Source organism: Rutidosis leptorrhynchoides, chromosome 3, assembly GCF_046630445.1.
Source record: "Rutidosis leptorrhynchoides isolate AG116_Rl617_1_P2 chromosome 3, CSIRO_AGI_Rlap_v1, whole genome shotgun sequence".
Lineage (NCBI taxonomy): Eukaryota > Viridiplantae > Streptophyta > Magnoliopsida > Asterales > Asteraceae > Rutidosis > Rutidosis leptorrhynchoides.
Window position 1 is genome coordinate 221,384,205 of NC_092335.1, and position 16,807 is coordinate 221,401,011.

Here is a 16,807-nt window from a genome sequence, read left to right on the forward strand (position 1 = left end):
CGTCAGAGCTTTTAAATGTCATTGTTGCACCCTGTAGTATCCCATATGTTTGTTAATCTGGTCAGTGTCGTCATTCCTTGGACATATACAATTAAGTATAATGTTCACCTCTCATTTGCTAGGTTAAACTCAAGGATGTTTGAACCCGATTTCTGAGGCTGTGGTGTCCCAACATTCACAGCATAGCCGACAACGTCTAACAACACAATGAGGCATGGGTTATATAGGTGACAACAAGTATGGGATGCAAATAAATAAGGGAATAAAGTGCACAAATTCTTACCAACTAAGAATATTCCCAAAGTGGGTTCCAAGTCTTCAATTTCGATGCAACTAAAGGGATGACAGATAAACGCCTTTGTGTCAGCGTTTGGCTATTTTCTCAAGGATGTGGACCCATGAAGCTCAATCATGAGCTTGTTGTCCTTCAGAATACGATACTCATCTCTGTTCAATATGACGTCAAAGTCGTTGATCAAGTAAACAAAACCCTCCTTCAGCCTTGGGATGAAATGATACGCAACATTACTTTTGTCAGTCAATTGGATGACATTCTCCTGAATAACATGTCGTTGACCAAGGTTATAGACATAAGCAGAAATAAAACAATAAATACAATCAACAAATATTTTTTAACAAAGCTATCCAAACAATATCTAGATAAATTTAAATCATGAAGTGCCTATTTAAGCAAGTGTTATTCTGATATAAAAATATTAATAAATTACCTTTATGATCAATAAATCATCTTGACATGTCAAATATATTTATCATCTTTACTATCGTTTATTAAAAAGTGAGTTGGTAATTTTATACTTGCTCATCTGAGGAGATGAATTCAGTACTCAAATACTTCCCATACACTGAATGCGTATCCTAACTTCTGCAGATCATCACCTTCACCTGTGATTGCTTCCCTAATTCAAGCTCATTAAGGAACACGTATGTTCTTGTGTTAACAGCAGATGTGTAGGGTGCCTTGCTCTGAGCCATTGCAATATAAGTTGATGTATTGGTTGATATGCATAATAATAACACATGTCAGTTGAATTTATAAGCATCAACAAACACATCATATGCAGAATACGAAACATCTCTTTAATTGGGTGATTGAATTCAAAGGTAAGTTACGAAATTCTTTTCCTTTTTTTGCATCTAGGAATCTGAAACTGAAAGTAAGTAATTCAATTTGATGAATACCAATTAATTACATTGTTAACAGAGCATTTAAAGATCCATTTATTGGGGCAATTGAAAAGTTGCAACAACATCAGGTATCTGCTTCCACAAACAGAGGGAGAAGGAGAAAGATAGGGTTACCTGGCCGATCACACACTGGGAATTAGGGTTGGGGTGTGAGGCATCAGATGAGAATGGGAAAATAAAGTCAAATCGATTGAGTTGAGGAATTTCAGCCGACACGTATCAAGCGTATGAAAGATGAGTTAGGCGGTTACATTCAAAAAGAAACACAGGGATCATTAGACGGATTAACTCATTTAAGCCCACTTGAGCCCATTTTTATTAATAATAAACTTGCTAATCCTTTTAATTATTTAATAATTAGATAATTATAACTAAAAATAATTTTTTTAACTTTGAAACTTACATTATAAGGTTTAATGTGGCTCATTTATTGCATTAGGAGTCACTTGGCCCATTTTTATTAATTATTAAACTTACTAATCCTTTTGATTATTTAATAATTAGATAACTATAACTAAAAATAATTTTTTTAACTTTTCAACCATTACATTATAAGGTTTAATGTGGCTCATTTATTGCATTGGGAGTCACTTTTTAATTAGATATAGATTTTCTATTTTCCTTCCTTGTAAATTATCACTCAATTATCAAAACACCAATAAACTTTTATATCCTTACGAGATCGTCGTGTACTTAAATCTCGTAACTAATCAAAGGTATCAGAGCGATTCGTTCCTACATGTGATCTATTAAAAAGTTTCCGCGAGATTGCATAGGAATGGCCAAGAAGAAAAGAAAAAAAAAAGGTACGATCAAATCCAAGGAAAAAAAGAAGGAAAAAATAAAAAATACTATTTGCCATGTTTACATTTTTAAAATGTTGAACATGAGAGGTTTGTCAAATATTCTTTCTTGTTATTTATAAAAGGAAGATGAAAAAAAAACATGCATTCCACTTAATGTTGGTGAATGAGAATTTCATGTTTTTAAGCTTGCATGCTTTAATAAAAAGAAAATGATCTTCTTTTGTTGATAAAAGAAGGTAGGAAAAAAAAAGCATCAAATGAAGAAACAACCTAAATTTTGTGAATGAAATTAGACAACATATGGTTGTGGTTTGAGAGATTTCATCGTCAAAAGAAATTGTAGACTCAACGGGAGTTGAGCCTTGCGGGAGAAGGGGAGAAATGATCCGGTTAAGTCTACCTCTAACCGTATCTGAGAGAATTCAGGAGTCAATGGTGATTTACACGTATTTGTCAAAAGAAGACAGCAACGTGAGAAGGTTTTTCACCTATATGATCACATGGTTTACCAATGGTGGGGAACATGTAAACATTGGTTCATGTACTTGTAGTTACTATATAAGTAATTTAAAGAAAACGAAGTGGGTCATGCCTAGTTCATACGTTTCTTGTATATATGAACTAAAGAGAAAAAAATAAGGGGTTTTTATGTCTTTAATTACTCCATTCATTTATGTAATTAAAGAGAAGGTAATAAACTTTTATTTTCCCCATATTATATATATATTTTTATTTTTTTTCCTTCCTTGTAAATTATCGCTCCATTATCAAAACACCAACATAAACTTTTATATCCTTACGAAATCGGCGTATACTTAAATCTCGTAACGGATCATAAAGGGATAAGTATTATGTTTTGTTTTATAATAATATAAATATAAATATAAATTATAAATATACATAAGTACGTTTGTATACGTATTTAATTAAACAAAACTGAACATCTAATCTATCTAACTTATATATTACTATAATAAAGGGGATATTAACAAAGCAAAATATCTAAAAAAGCTTACATGTAAAAATATATCATTTATATTTTATACGGAGAGAAATACTTCTAACTAGTTGTGGTCTTGTGGAGCCCTCGCTTCACGCCGGGAGCTCCGTTTTGAATGCGAGTTAAAAAAAAGTCTTGATCTATTTTGTAAAAAGGAATTTTTTTGACATCTAACATTGAAGGGTTGTTCCTTTTGTGAAAGTTGCTTCTTTTAGCGTTCGTTTTTTTTTTAAAGTTAGTTGATCTATTTTGTAAAAAAGAATGTTTTTCGACATCTTTTGGTAGCGTTGAAGGGTTGTTCATTTTATGAAAGTTGCATCTTTTATCGTTGAGGAATAAAAGAGAGAAGAAAAAAAAAGTTAGTTGATCTTTTTGTAAAAAAGAATTTTTTTTCGACATCTTTTGGTAACATTGAAGGGTTGGTTCTTTTACGAAAGTTGTTTATTTTATTGTTGGGGACAAAAAAAAAGGTGAAATGACGAAAATACCCCTGGTTACTATTGGTGAATAGTAAAACAATACAACATCTTTTGGTAGCGTTGAAGGGTTGTTCATTTTATGAAAGTTGCATCTTTTATCGTTGAGGAAGAAAAGAGAGAAGAAAAATAAAGTTAGTTGATTTTTTTGTAAAAAAAAAAAATTTCGACATCTTTTGGTAACATTGAAGGGTTGATTCTTTTACAAAAGTTGCTTATTTTATTGTTGGGGACAAAAAAAAGGTGAAATGACGAAAATACTCCTGATTACTATTGGTGAATAGTAAAACAGTATTTTGTCTATTAGTGTATATATAAATATAAATATAAATATAAATATAAATGTTAAACTTATTTTCTTAATTTTTTTGGAAGATCAAAACTTTGCAAAAGTGTAATATCAATGGTTTAAAGATTATAAGCAACTCATACTACCTCTACGTAAAACTTTGACTACATATTGTACATGCACATAGAATCGTCCTACCATTAAATATAAGATTATCTATAATCTATAATGTTACCATCTATGTCCTAACATTAAATATAAGATTTTCTATAATGTTACTTCCTAACATTGACCAGTTGAAAGGAACAAGATTGAGGGGTGCGCGATTCGCTGCTAACAATTGTATGTGATTACGATGGTTATTGACTACACATCAAATGATAATTCTATGCGATTACGATAGTTATTTACCACACATCGTAATTACAGCGAAGTGCGGGTTTTTTATTCTCGTTCTCAACAATTAGTTTCTTTCAACAATAAAAGGTTTTGAAAATCAGCATTAGAATTTATAGTTTTTTGATAACGGATTAATTGTCATTTAGCAATATAATATTTGTGTAGTTTATTAAGCCGCTCAGTGATTATGTCTCTCGAGTAAACAATCAGAGACTACTAGTAAAGAATCGCATACTTATGCTCGTGCGTAGCTTGGTCACACATATAGGCCAGTCCAATACTCCAACATATCAAAAAAAACTACAACAAAACCGATAAACTCCAACTTCCTGGAAAAATATATACCACTAGTGCAGAGACCCGTGAAATCACGGAATTTTAAAGAGAAAATTATTGAATGATATGTTATATGTAAAGAATGTTATTTAACCATGATGTGGATGTTATATAATCAAACACGTAGATAAAATAGCATAATTAATCAGGTTCGACGAAATAGAAACAATAATGTTTAACCGAATACTCAAAACAACCAAAATAAAAAACTGCCATCCAAAAGAATAGTCTTAAAATACAAAACGTTAACAAACGAAAGGAAAACCATCTTAAGAATTCATTACTTCCCAAAATCATCACATCTTCTTTGTAGTAGCAAGGTTATTACTTCTCAGGTTCACCCATTTGGAACGTATATGAACTAAAGTTACATTTTAATGAATACACTTACATACAAAAACAGTTTGTTAAGGTGGAAATTTAAATCTTTATATATCAAAACTTTAATAAAAGGCATACATACCTGCAAACGCCAACTTCATGAATTAGTAATGATCTGAAATTTCTATAACTATTCAGTCTACTATTTAAAAACATGTGTTGCACACTTATATTTATAGAAAAACTAAGCCTTTATAAATTATTCACTAAAAGAAGTAAACATAACATTGTATCTGTGTCAGTTGATGCTTGGCCTATAACCACCTTTAGACATAACATTGCACCTACTAAACATAGAAAACAAATGACATAAAAAACTATTGACTAAATCACAGAGTAAATGACTACATGTATATAGAATTCATTTGGCCATAAACATCATTCATAGAAGCATATGCCAAATCAACAAAATTCATATGAAATTCATAAAAAGTGATGGTTAGATTCTGCTATACAATACGTTTCACACACCATTTACCAAATCAACACAATTCATATAATCACTCATGTCTATAATGTAGAAAGGTGTCTTTCATTTGGTACATAGTCGCTTATAATAGAGACCATTATACTTTATCATATGAAGTAATCTCATCACTAAAACTCATAGTCTGTCATTATTATTATCAAATGCTATATGCTATTTTTCAATACCAACACAGTGACCCAACTAATACAGGTGGTGAAATGGGTATATAGGGAAGTTTACCATTTTAGAAAGTTATATCCATCCTTCTTCTAACAGTAACAAATCTCATGTCAACAAAAAAAACCCCATCAAATTATCTATAGTGAATCACAACTAATTGAGTGCATCAATCTATACTAACTTGAGTGTTCAATACTTCTAATTCAATACTATATCTTACACTATCATCATCACAATTCAGTAATAAACTCAAATCCTCATCATCCTCCTCCTCCTCCTCCTCCTCCTCCTCCTCATCATCATCATCATCATCATCATCATCATCATCATCATCATCATCATCATCATCATATTCACATAATCACGGCTCACTATTTCAATTTTATCATATTAAGCGTACCAAATCGAAAGTAAATTCAATGACCCAAACCCTAACCGGTTTTAAAACGAAAAGGCTTAACGGTTAATACCTTTCGAGCCATTTTTTTGATCCAAGATTATCACAAATATGAACTTGTTAAAAATAAATTAATAAATAAGGTGCAAGTAAAAAAAAAAAAAAAAAAAAAAAAAAAAAAAAAAAAAAAAGAGAGAGAGAGAGAGATGAATAAAGGTACCTTAAAGTTACTATAATTAGTTTTGGATCATCGTCATCATCATCTCTACAACAATAACCTTATTTGGTGATGCTTTTGTATACGGAAGTAAGCACATCCTTAACTCCCTCCAAACATGTGTTCAAATTTCAGTTAGTATTAACAACTAACAATAACAAAATAGAAGGCATATCATTATTTCTGTCATTAATCATTGCATGACTTGTCACCTACAATGTATTTAAATTTATAAAATCTAGAAATAGAACGTGATTATAGATTGTCTAACTAAAAATAATAATTTACAAACGTAGTTTGGAGTCTAGGATCAATACATACCTTAATATTTCTAAAAAATCTTGTAGGATCTAGTCCAAAAGATTTCAAGACCTGCACGCAAACATAAGAACCCACTTTACAGTGCTTTTGTTGTACGCATTAGAATCACATTTTATTTGCAACATAAGATTAAAATGTCCTTCCATTGTTGTATATCAAATTTTCTAGTGCCACACTCAAAAAGATGAGAACCATAGCTCCAAATATCAGTGGGTTAGGAAAAAATTTCCTTCCAAATAAAATCTATGTAAACATACAATTATGTAACTGAGTCTCATGACTTGCGGCATAAACATACAATCTATGTAAATTGTACTAAGGAGTTACTTATTATGAGATGTACAATAAAACTGAAAAGTCAACCAACAAATAACATGTATAATAATTCCATCAAATTGAAAATGATATCAAACGCTTGCCTGCTGAATAAAGCCCCAACTTCATGGGTATATGCAAAACCATAGATTTACTTGGTTATACCTTCAACAAATTATAATCACGCATTAACAATGTACAATTGATTTACATAAAATCATCATATGAAGCCGTTTTTATCCTCAGTTTCATTTAAGCATTTAATCAAACACATGGAGATCATAAAACAAAACATACACCTTTTTCTAAGTCAATAGTTCACAAAAATTTCAACCATAAAGTCAAAAAGAGAATAGAAAGAAATAAAGGATTGCAAGATTAGTAGTAGTAATTTCTACCTCCTCTGACCGGTTGCATTCGTTTTCCGTTCCAGCCACCTCCTCTGGTTCATTTTTCCAGCCACCACCACTGATTCGTACAACGTCGAGCAGTAAACCTAAAAGGATGAGAGTTAGATGATGAAGAAGCTTAGGGATGACTGTAAATTTAAAAGGATTTATTGAAATTGAAAGATTTCAACAATTAGGTTCTTTAGGGTTTTTTTGAATTTGAAAACTCTGAGAAAAATTTAAGAGCCAGGAGAGGGTTTTCGTCAGTCACGCGTGGGAGGTATTGTGCAGGTCGAAGAAATAAAGCCTGTGGATAGGGTATGCGTGTGCAGTAATTTTTTTTTTTAATAAAGCTTTTGTTTTTTATTACATGGTTTTTTTTAAAATACCTTTTTTTTATTATTATTAAATAGTTAAAAAGTTTTTTTTAATTGATGATGTAAGCAAGGCAGTTTAGTTTGGTGCCATGTGTCCCATATTATTTTTTAACCTAAGGTAAAAATTATAAAATGATGTCATGTATGTGGCATTTTCATATCATGTAATAGATATCATATACTCGTATATCGTAAGATAAGAACACAAAAGACCCGAAAGTTCAAATTTACATAACGTTTGAGTTTCACGTTTCCTTTCTAAACCGCAAGCACATAGCGTTTACCTAACCCTGTTGAAATGGTGGTTGAGCTATGACCTGTACCAAAACAATCATGCTCGCTTTCAGAGCGTTTAGTGAACCCTGCCAACCCATTTGTCTGTCTAATTGTATGCATTTGATCTCTTCTTCCAGTCAAGATTTTATGTGGGTATGACTACAAAAACACATTAACAGTCAATTAATTTTAAAAATATTCAACCATAATCATTTTTTATGTGTAATAATTGATTAATGGTCCTATAATCTCACCTGATGACCAACGTCCCATAGTATCTTATCTTGTGGCGTATTAAATACGTAATGAAGGGCCACGGTCAGCTCTACGTCACCAACACTCGAACCCAAATGACCACCAATTTTAGAAACGTTGAATATAACATCAGATCGAAGCTCATCAGCTAGTTGCTTTAATTCCTACACATAAAACAATAGTAAAAGAAACTGTTTATCATCTCATATCATTCTTCACTCAAATACAACTAATGTCAAATAAAAAACTCAAAAGGCCAATCTTTAACCGAAACATTATTCCATTTAAAATTGGTGTCTTTGCAGGGGTACAGAAACAAACTTGACTTTTTTTTATCAAACCAGAGATTTGAAGTTCAAAAGTAGCATACACATTTAATTATAAATCTTGGTTTTATCAAAGTTTAGTAGCACTGTAATATAATTAAAATATGTGAACGATTAATATTACATAATATCACTTAAATTGGTGTATTTGCAGGGGTACTGATCTTTATCCATAGAATTTATTAAAATATAGTAAAATGAACCTACTCTCTTAGTTTTGTTCAGGACAAACTCAACTGAAAGCTTCCAGTGTAGTATTCTTACAATAATGGACACACGTATAAGCCCTGCTTTTCACAAACTAAAAAACTGAAATTGTAAATACAAAACCCAATGTTAGCCACTATTAGTGTGATCACAATCAACAACGGGAAAAAGATGTTAAATACAAAGTAATGAAGCCCTAACTTTTCAAACCATCAATCACCGCAAACTAAAGGAACAATAGCATTTCAAACCGATAAAACCTTGACTTTCCAAATCGAAAAAACCTGTAGAAGACAACATCGAAGACAAAAATTGAATAAGAAAGGCATACTCATGCTTATAGGAACCACTTGCTTAGTATCGCTTATACAATTCAATCAGTTTCTCTCTTGCATGAGTGCTTCTCCCCAATACAAATTAAGTGCACATTAAAAAATGTTTAAACTATAAACAAACTAAAATAATATGTATGAAACGTCGATTCGCAACTTAAGAAAAACTAATCAAATAATTAAGTTTCGAACTAACATTCCATAGATCTTGTTGAAAAGCTTGAATCTAGATAAACATAAACAAAAAGCTTAAATTTTAATAAAAAAAAAAAGAAAAAAGAAAAAGAAAAGATCCTCTTTTTGTCTAGCTGCCGTATCAAGCATATCTAGAAAAGGATGGCTTGGTGTTGCAGGTATCTGGACATAGCTGTTAAGAGTTCTTATTTACTCATTTTTCTGCTTCGGTTGGTGTTCCTGTGTATCTGCATAGGCATATGTTGGTGAGACGGGTTTTTGATCATTTTTTAAGCACGTGGTCAAAATTACACGATAGGAGATTGACACCGTATGATGGAAGCTACATAAGAAGATGCATTTAAAAAATAATGTTTCATGACTTATTTACTCAAGTTTGTTAACGTCTGATCTACGCACCCACAATTTCACCACTTATCAATTTGGATCCGATCAATTACTTGTCAATACCTTTTCAATTAGGGCACAAAATTCTCAGATCTGAAGGTAACATAACGGATCTACTAGCGAGGGTTTGTAGTAAACGAGAAACCTCGCCATTTTCGCCGTCTGCTGCCTTGGAGCTGCCGGAAATCACTGCTGCCGGAAATCTCTCCTGCCGGAAACTCCTTGTCTTTACAAGGCTGTGTTTGGCTCTCTGATCCCTTTTCCTTAAGTCCATACTCTGTGATATTTCTGCTTTACTTTTTCGCTGTATTTGCGTATTCATATCCTTGAGGTTTTCAAAGTTGTGTTTATTAATTATATCCTTGACTATTATTATTATTATACTATTATATTAGTGATTATTAGTATTATTAATACTCTATTATTATTATTATTATTATTATTATTATTATTATTATTATTATTATTATTGTTATTGTTATTGTTATTATTATATTATATTTTTATTTTTATATTATATTGCCACTTCTGCCTTTTCCCTTTTGTTTATTATATAGGGTAAGATAGACTCTAGTCGTAGTGATGGTCACGTGAGGTCATGTCCTTCGAGCTTAGGGGCGGCTAGGTCTAGAAGGGTTAGAGATTTTCGTGTTAGGATTAGAGTAGGTAGTTGGAATGTAGGAAGTTTGACGAGCAAATCCCGTGAACTTGTAGAGACGTTACTTAAGAGTAAAGTGGACATATTGTGTGTTCAAGAGACCAGATGGAAGGGTGAAGAGGCGGTTGACATTGGTGACTACAAGTTGTGGTTTTCGGGTTCCAGAGTAGCTAGAAACGGGGTAGGGATCTTTATAGGGCCCCGTCATAAGGATAATATTGTGGGTGTGGGTAGGTGTAGCGATAGGATTATGTCGGTTAGGTTAGTTATCCAGGAGGAGTCTTACATGGTTATTTGCGCTTACGCACCTCATGCTGGTTTAGGCGAAGAAGAAAAAAGTCGCTTTTGGGAATCGTTAGATGAAGTTGTGAGGAGTTGCCCCGCTGATCATCGATTACTTATTGGGGGAGACCTTAATGGACATATAGGAACGATTTCAGACGGATATGCGGGTGTCCATGGGGGCTTTGGGTACGGAGTTCGAAATGAAGAAGGACGCTCCATTCTCGAATTCGCTGTTGCCCACGATTTGGTTGTTGCAAACTCTTTCTTTAGGAAGACGGAAGCTCAGCTAGCAACCTTCCACAGTGGAGGTCATAGTACCCAGATTGATTATTTGCTGCTTCGCAAAGGGGACCTTAGGACCTGCAGAGACTGTAAAGCCCTGACTACCTGGACCTGTTCCACTCAACACAGACTTTTGGTCATGGACTTGGTTCCGCAGAGACGAGTTACTAGGAGAGGGAGACCCGCCCAACCTAGGATCCTTTGGAAGAATCTGAATGAAGAGAAAGCCGAAACTTTCAAAGCATCGGTTTTGGAAAGAGTAGAGGCAGTAATGGATACTGTTACTCATGGGGATGCAGATCATATGTGGAATAGTTTCGCATCAACTATTAGAGATGTCGCCAAGGAAACCTTAGGTGTGGCAGTAGGGACATCGAGAGGACACAAGTCTTGTAGAGAATCATGGTGGATTAGTGATGAGGTTCAAACCAAAGTCGCACTTAAGCAACTGAGGTTTAGGGAGCTCGTTACATGTCGGGACGGGACACGTGATGACAGAACTAGGGCAGAAGAAAGGTATAAAGAAGCTAAAAGAGAAGCTAAGAAGGCCGTTGCCCGTGCAAAAGATAAAGCGTATGAAGTTTTGTATAGGAAACTAGACTTCAAAGAAGGAGCAAATGATATTTACAGGATTGCTAAAGCTAGGGAGCGTAGGAGGAGGGATATAGATAACATCAAGTTCATCAAGGATGAAGCCGGTCAAACCATAGTAAAGGAAGACGAAATTAGGAAAAGATGGGAAGGGTATTTCCAATCTCTTTTCGTGGGTGAAGGACCCGGGCGCCAAGAGGACCCGCAGGACTTGGGAATAGGACATTTCCAGAACAACAATTTCTGTAGGAGAATCAGTCAGGAAGAAGTAAGATCGGCACTACGAAAGATGGGTAGAAACAAAGCTGTTGGACCAGACCAGATCCCAATAGAGGCGTGGCGGTGCCTAGGCGAGGATGGTGTCAGGTGGTTGACGTGTCTTTACAATAAGACGCTTAGAAGTTATAAAATGCCTACGGAATGGAGACTCAGCGAGATTATCCCCATTTACAAAAATAAAGGGGATGCCCAAATCTGTGGTAATTATAGAGGCATAAAATTACTTAGTCATACTATGAAGCTTTGGGAGAGAGTGATTGAGACTAGACTCCGACGCGAAACTACGGTTTCCGAAAACCAATTTGGTTTCATGCCAGGGCGCTCTTCGATGGAGGCAATTCATATTTTAAGAAGCGTTATGGAGAAGTATAGGGAGAAACAAAAGGGTCTAGAGATGGTCTTCTTAGACTTGGAAAAGGCCTATGATTGCGTACCGCGAAAGTTGATTTGGAAGACCCTTAACGTTAGGGGTATCCCAAGTAGATATATTAGAGCTATTATGGATATGTACGATGGGGCGAAGGCCTGCGTTCGGACGCCTGTGGGAAACACAGAGTATTTCCCGATAGAAGTAGGGTTGCACCAGGGATCGGCCCTTAGTCCTTTCCTTTTTGCTTTGATCCTCGACGAGCTGTATCGAGGAATACAAGAGAACATCCCTTGGTGTCTGATTTTTGCCGATGATATCGTGCTTGTATCGGAAACAAAGGATGAGCTTAATAGAAGGCTGGAACAATGGAGGGAAGCCTTAGAACAAAATGGGCTACGGATCAGTAGACAAAAGACGGAATATCTTAGTTGCGAATTCGGTAGGACTGATGATGAACTTAATGTTGGAGGGAACATCAGCATTGGGGACCAGATCTTGCACCCACAAGAGTCATTTAGATATCTAGGCTCGGTCCTCCACAAATCAGGGAGGATAGATGAGGACGTGACTCATCGTATTAAGGTAGGTTGGTTGAAGTGGAGAGCAGCGAAAGGGGTCTTGTGCGACAAGAAGATACCACTCAAATTGAAAGGAAAATTCCTCAAGGTGGCAATCAGACCTGCCATGTTGTACGGATCAGAATGTTGGCCAATGACGAAGGCCCAAGAAAGAAGGATGGAGGTGGCAGAAATGAGGATGCTTAGGTGGACGTGTGGTAAAACCATGCTAGATATGATCCCAAATGGTGTGTTTAGGGAAAAACTTGGAGTCAGTAGCATCATCGACAAGCTAAGAGAAGAACGACTTCATTGGTTTGGGCATGTGATGAGACGACCACGTATTGCCCCGGTTAGGAGAGTTGAGGCACTCACGGTAGATGGTGTAAGGAGAAGGGGTAGACCTACTCGTAGGTGGATGGATAGACTAAGACTCGACATGAGGGGGCTTTCGTTGACCGAGGACATGACTTCTGATAGGGATGCGTGGAGGGCTAGAATAAGAATAGTTGAGTAGGGCTACTTTTATTATTATTATTGTTATTGTTATTGTTATTGTTATTGTTATTACTGTTATTACTGCTATTACTGTTATTATTCTTACTATTACAATTATTAGTATTGTTATTGTTATTATTATTATTTTTTGTATCACTATTATTAATTATTAGTGTATTAGTATTTGTATTACAAATATTTATTACTATTAATATTTATATGAACTATTATTATTACTATTATTTGTATTACTATTACTATCGTTTTTATTAGTTTTATGTACTGTTACTAATATTATTAAATGAATATGTTTTTGGTATCTTTGGTTTTGGATGTATGCATGCTTGCTTGGTTGTTTGTACGTATGCACGTAGGTTCTTGTATGTTTGTATGTATGTATGCATGCATGTAGGTTTTGTAATGAAGGTGTGATGCAGTTACACACGTTTTTGTATGTGAGTTTGTTTTTTATGTATGTATATTTGTAGGTAGGTATGTATGTATGCTTGTTTTTTTACTTGTCTGCAGGTGTGGTATATTCACTCATGTATGTATGTTTTTGTTTATGTAGGACTTGGTGTTTATGCTATGTATGTATGGTTGTATGTGTGGCTTTATGCATGTATGTATGTACGTAGGTATGTTTCATGCTTGTACGTAGGTATGTCTCATGTATATACGTAGGTATGTCTGGTGTGTATGTAGGTTTAGGTATGTGTGTATGTATGTACGTATGTATGCATGTATGTATGATCAAGTGATTCGCATCGCTCGGTGCATCTTGGGACCATTATGGCTGAGGACGACTTCCCTTGCTCTAGAGCTTGGTTGGTTCCTTTTAGTTGGGTGGTTTCGGTGGTGTCTACCGTAAAGGTGCATGAGTGGTTTTTGGTTTGCTAAGGGTGGTTGGCTCTTTGCTTGCGCAACAACTTCCACCCGGCATGCCCTCGAGTTGCTGTCCACAAGGTCTTTTGGCTCTATTTATTGAGGCAACGACAAGCGTCGTTTTAGTGGCGTCTTGACTGCCGCTCAGAGCCTAAATTGATTCTTAGGCATGCTTTAAACCCCATGAAAATCTGATTCTACCATTTTCATGGCGTCCCCCCTATATTTTATTATTATTATTACTATTATTTTTATTATTATTTTTTATTTATCTTTGTATGTTTTAATTTATTTTTTAATTTCTATTTTCTAGTTTTAAATTTAAAAAAAAAAAAAGTCCTTTTTTAGCCGGAGGTCCTCACGGAAGCAATCTCTCTACCCTGGAGTAGAGAGGGGGATGAATTTCCTTTACCGTGGGTGGAGAATTCCCTCGACTCGTGGTAACAGAAACGACTTCTCTTCTAGTTTAGGGTAGAGGAAGGATTGTCTACACCTTACCTCCCCCATACCTCGCAGGCGCGGGATTGGGTATTGTTGTTGTTGTTGTTGTTGTTGTTGTTATAAGCGTTGACTTGGGATAGAGATTGTTGAATTGACACGTACCTTATATTTACTTGATTTGAGGTTGATAGCAGTTTTATTCTTGTAAATCATGGGTCTGTTATTACTTGTTAGTGACCAGATGGTCGTACCAAAATAATGCATCACGGTGAATACAAACTCGTGTGCAATGACCAAGGTCACAATAAATAGAAAAAACACCTGGATACTTTGGCGAAAAAGATATGAGTAAATAGTATTCTTAATTTACACAACTTAAAGAAAACAACAAAGATCATAAAACACATACCATACTTTTCAAGTATCATAATGCCGCCAAAAGAAACAGGAGAACTTGCATGTTCAATCGAAGTAGGCACACATAAATACTTGGTCAGTGATAGCCTGCTAGGATCTCAATACATCTACACCCAAAATTACAACAATTAGATCATAGACTCAAGAACAAATCACGAAAACCAAAACATGAACGCAAAAAAGGGATTCGCAAAAGAAATAACATAAAGTACATACCATGTTCGTGGACAATTGCAGTATGATGAGCAACATAAGTAGCAACGCTTTGCTAAGTCTATTGAACTACATTTAAAAACACTAAAACTGAATTATAAAGTTCATCATAAATAAACTAATATTTGCTGTAAATAACTAAAACAACACTAAGGTATTACCAACAAAAATTACATAAATTACATAAAGCACGTACCATGTTCTGAATAACCGATCATTTAATATTTAATTTTAATTTTAACATTATAACAAAACATAAAGTGATAAATCTAAGATCCAACCTATTAACATTACAAAACCTGTAAACAGTATTATTGATTTCTTCTTGAATATATCACCTTTCCTGGAAGTTTTGCCCTGTAACAAAACCAATATACTAAATCAAACTCCAAATAATAATTTATTAAAAAATCAACAAAAGCATTAATATATGATTTGTGATATCTCCTTCTCTCTCAGTAATGCTTCCAATTATAAATGTCTGCAGCAATTTATAAATTAAAATAACGATTAGAAAATCATGAACAATAGAATCAAGTGAACTACAAATACACATCAGTACAATACAGAAAAATCGATTTAAAAAGAAAAAATAAATTACAAGAAACATAGATTTAATAAAATGAAAGCTTTACTCGGTAGATCGATGGTCGAGTCGATGCACATCAACCTTCAACACAACAACAACAACACCAGCACCGCCGGCGGCGGCGGCGGCGGCGGCGGCAACAACAACAACAACAACAACAAAACTGCCATTATAATTCCAACTATAAAAATAAGAAAAACTCAAATACAAACATAAGCAAACTGAAATTGAAAGATAAAGAAATTGAAATTGAAATCTTAACAAACCCAGCAAGCTTTTTTGATTGGCGACAGCGGGAGAACATAATGGACTTAGTTTTTCATCATCAATTCGAACATCGCTTTTCATCATCAATTTGAGAGTTTGCTTATGTTTATTAGCCAGCTGAAGAGAAGATTACAGCATCGTTGTAATTTAGTTTGCCTTAAACAGTTAAGAAAGACAGAGTAAAGAACCTGAAATGGGAATATTTGCCATGTGGGTATGAATCGCAATCAATACTTGCAAAAACACAAAATATACGCAAATTAAAACTAAAAATAAAACTTTTTATTGTATAACGAAGCTATGAAAAATGTTGTTGATTTGAAAAGGATTAAGATGAAAAAAGTACCAAAAAATGTGAGAGTTTGGTGGAATCATGGAGAAGGGGAATTGCAAAGATGAAGAAAAATAATATTTTTAATTTTCTTCTATTTTGTGGATTTTGTAGAGCGTGTAAAGATGATGATGATCTTTGATTTGACTACGATTCTAAATTTTCTCCGCTAGATTTCAGTTGTGATCTACGAGCACATTGTTTGGTGCCCTATTTTTGACTAATCGGATCTATCTACATCGGATACGAAAGAAAAAGATGATAAAAGGTTATGTATTATTAATTAATTAATTAATTAACCCTTACATACTAAAACTCATGTCCGGGTGTGTCACACTACAATCGGCCCCTCAACATCCACTTACTTTATACGCCCCCTCGAATGGAGAAAGGAGGTGGGGTAGAAGTTATGGGAGAAGGCACGGGAGAAGAGGAGAAATGCAGGCGCTGTCGGATGGGGGCCGAGTTTTCTGTATAGTTGTTGGACCGAGTTTTCTGTAGGTTCATTCGAGTAAAATAGCTCTTTTAAAAAGTTTTTTTTTTAAAAACCAGTCCACACAAGACAAAAAAATAAAAAAATATATAAAACCTATTATAAAGCAATTTAA

At 34.4% G+C, this 16,807-nt stretch overlaps 2 protein-coding genes across 11 annotated transcripts; one reads left to right on the forward strand and one right to left on the reverse strand.

Moving 5' to 3' along the window:
• Nucleotides 1–4,696: 4,696 nt before the first annotated feature.
• Nucleotides 4,697–16,413, reverse strand: LOC139897237 (uncharacterized). 10 transcript variants are annotated; one of them, XM_071879915.1, is made up of 16 exons: nt 16,215–16,413; nt 16,057–16,101; nt 15,868–15,985; nt 15,648–15,682; nt 15,312–15,493; nt 15,016–15,081; nt 14,792–14,906; nt 14,545–14,710; nt 8,824–9,376; nt 8,623–8,724; nt 8,089–8,253; nt 7,843–7,993; nt 7,191–7,288; nt 6,478–6,528; nt 6,160–6,368; nt 4,697–4,975 (listed from the first exon to the last, which is right to left on the reverse strand). In XM_071879915.1, the coding sequence occupies exons 12-15, from the start codon at nt 7,952–7,954 to the stop codon at nt 6,288–6,290; spliced, it is 342 nt and encodes a 113-aa protein (XP_071736016.1). In that variant the 5' UTR covers nt 7,955–7,993; nt 8,089–8,253; nt 8,623–8,724; nt 8,824–9,376; nt 14,545–14,710; nt 14,792–14,906; nt 15,016–15,081; nt 15,312–15,493; nt 15,648–15,682; nt 15,868–15,985; nt 16,057–16,101; nt 16,215–16,413; the 3' UTR covers nt 4,697–4,975; nt 6,160–6,287. The 10 variants fall into 10 exon arrangements, with proteins under 10 accessions (XP_071736016.1, XP_071736017.1, XP_071736014.1 ...); XM_071879916.1 differs by lacking the exon at nt 16,057–16,101 and having other exon boundaries at nt 14,797–14,906; nt 15,868–16,056; XM_071879913.1 differs by lacking the exon at nt 16,057–16,101 and having other exon boundaries at nt 14,545–14,703; nt 15,868–16,056.
• Nucleotides 9,291–13,548, forward strand: LOC139900837 (uncharacterized). Its single transcript, XM_071883590.1, has 4 exons — nt 9,291–9,307; nt 9,628–9,760; nt 10,094–11,277; nt 13,545–13,548. Exons 1-4 carry the CDS (start codon nt 9,291–9,293, stop codon nt 13,546–13,548), a joined length of 1,338 nt encoding a protein of 445 aa, XP_071739691.1.
• Nucleotides 16,414–16,807: the final 394 nt, after the last annotated feature.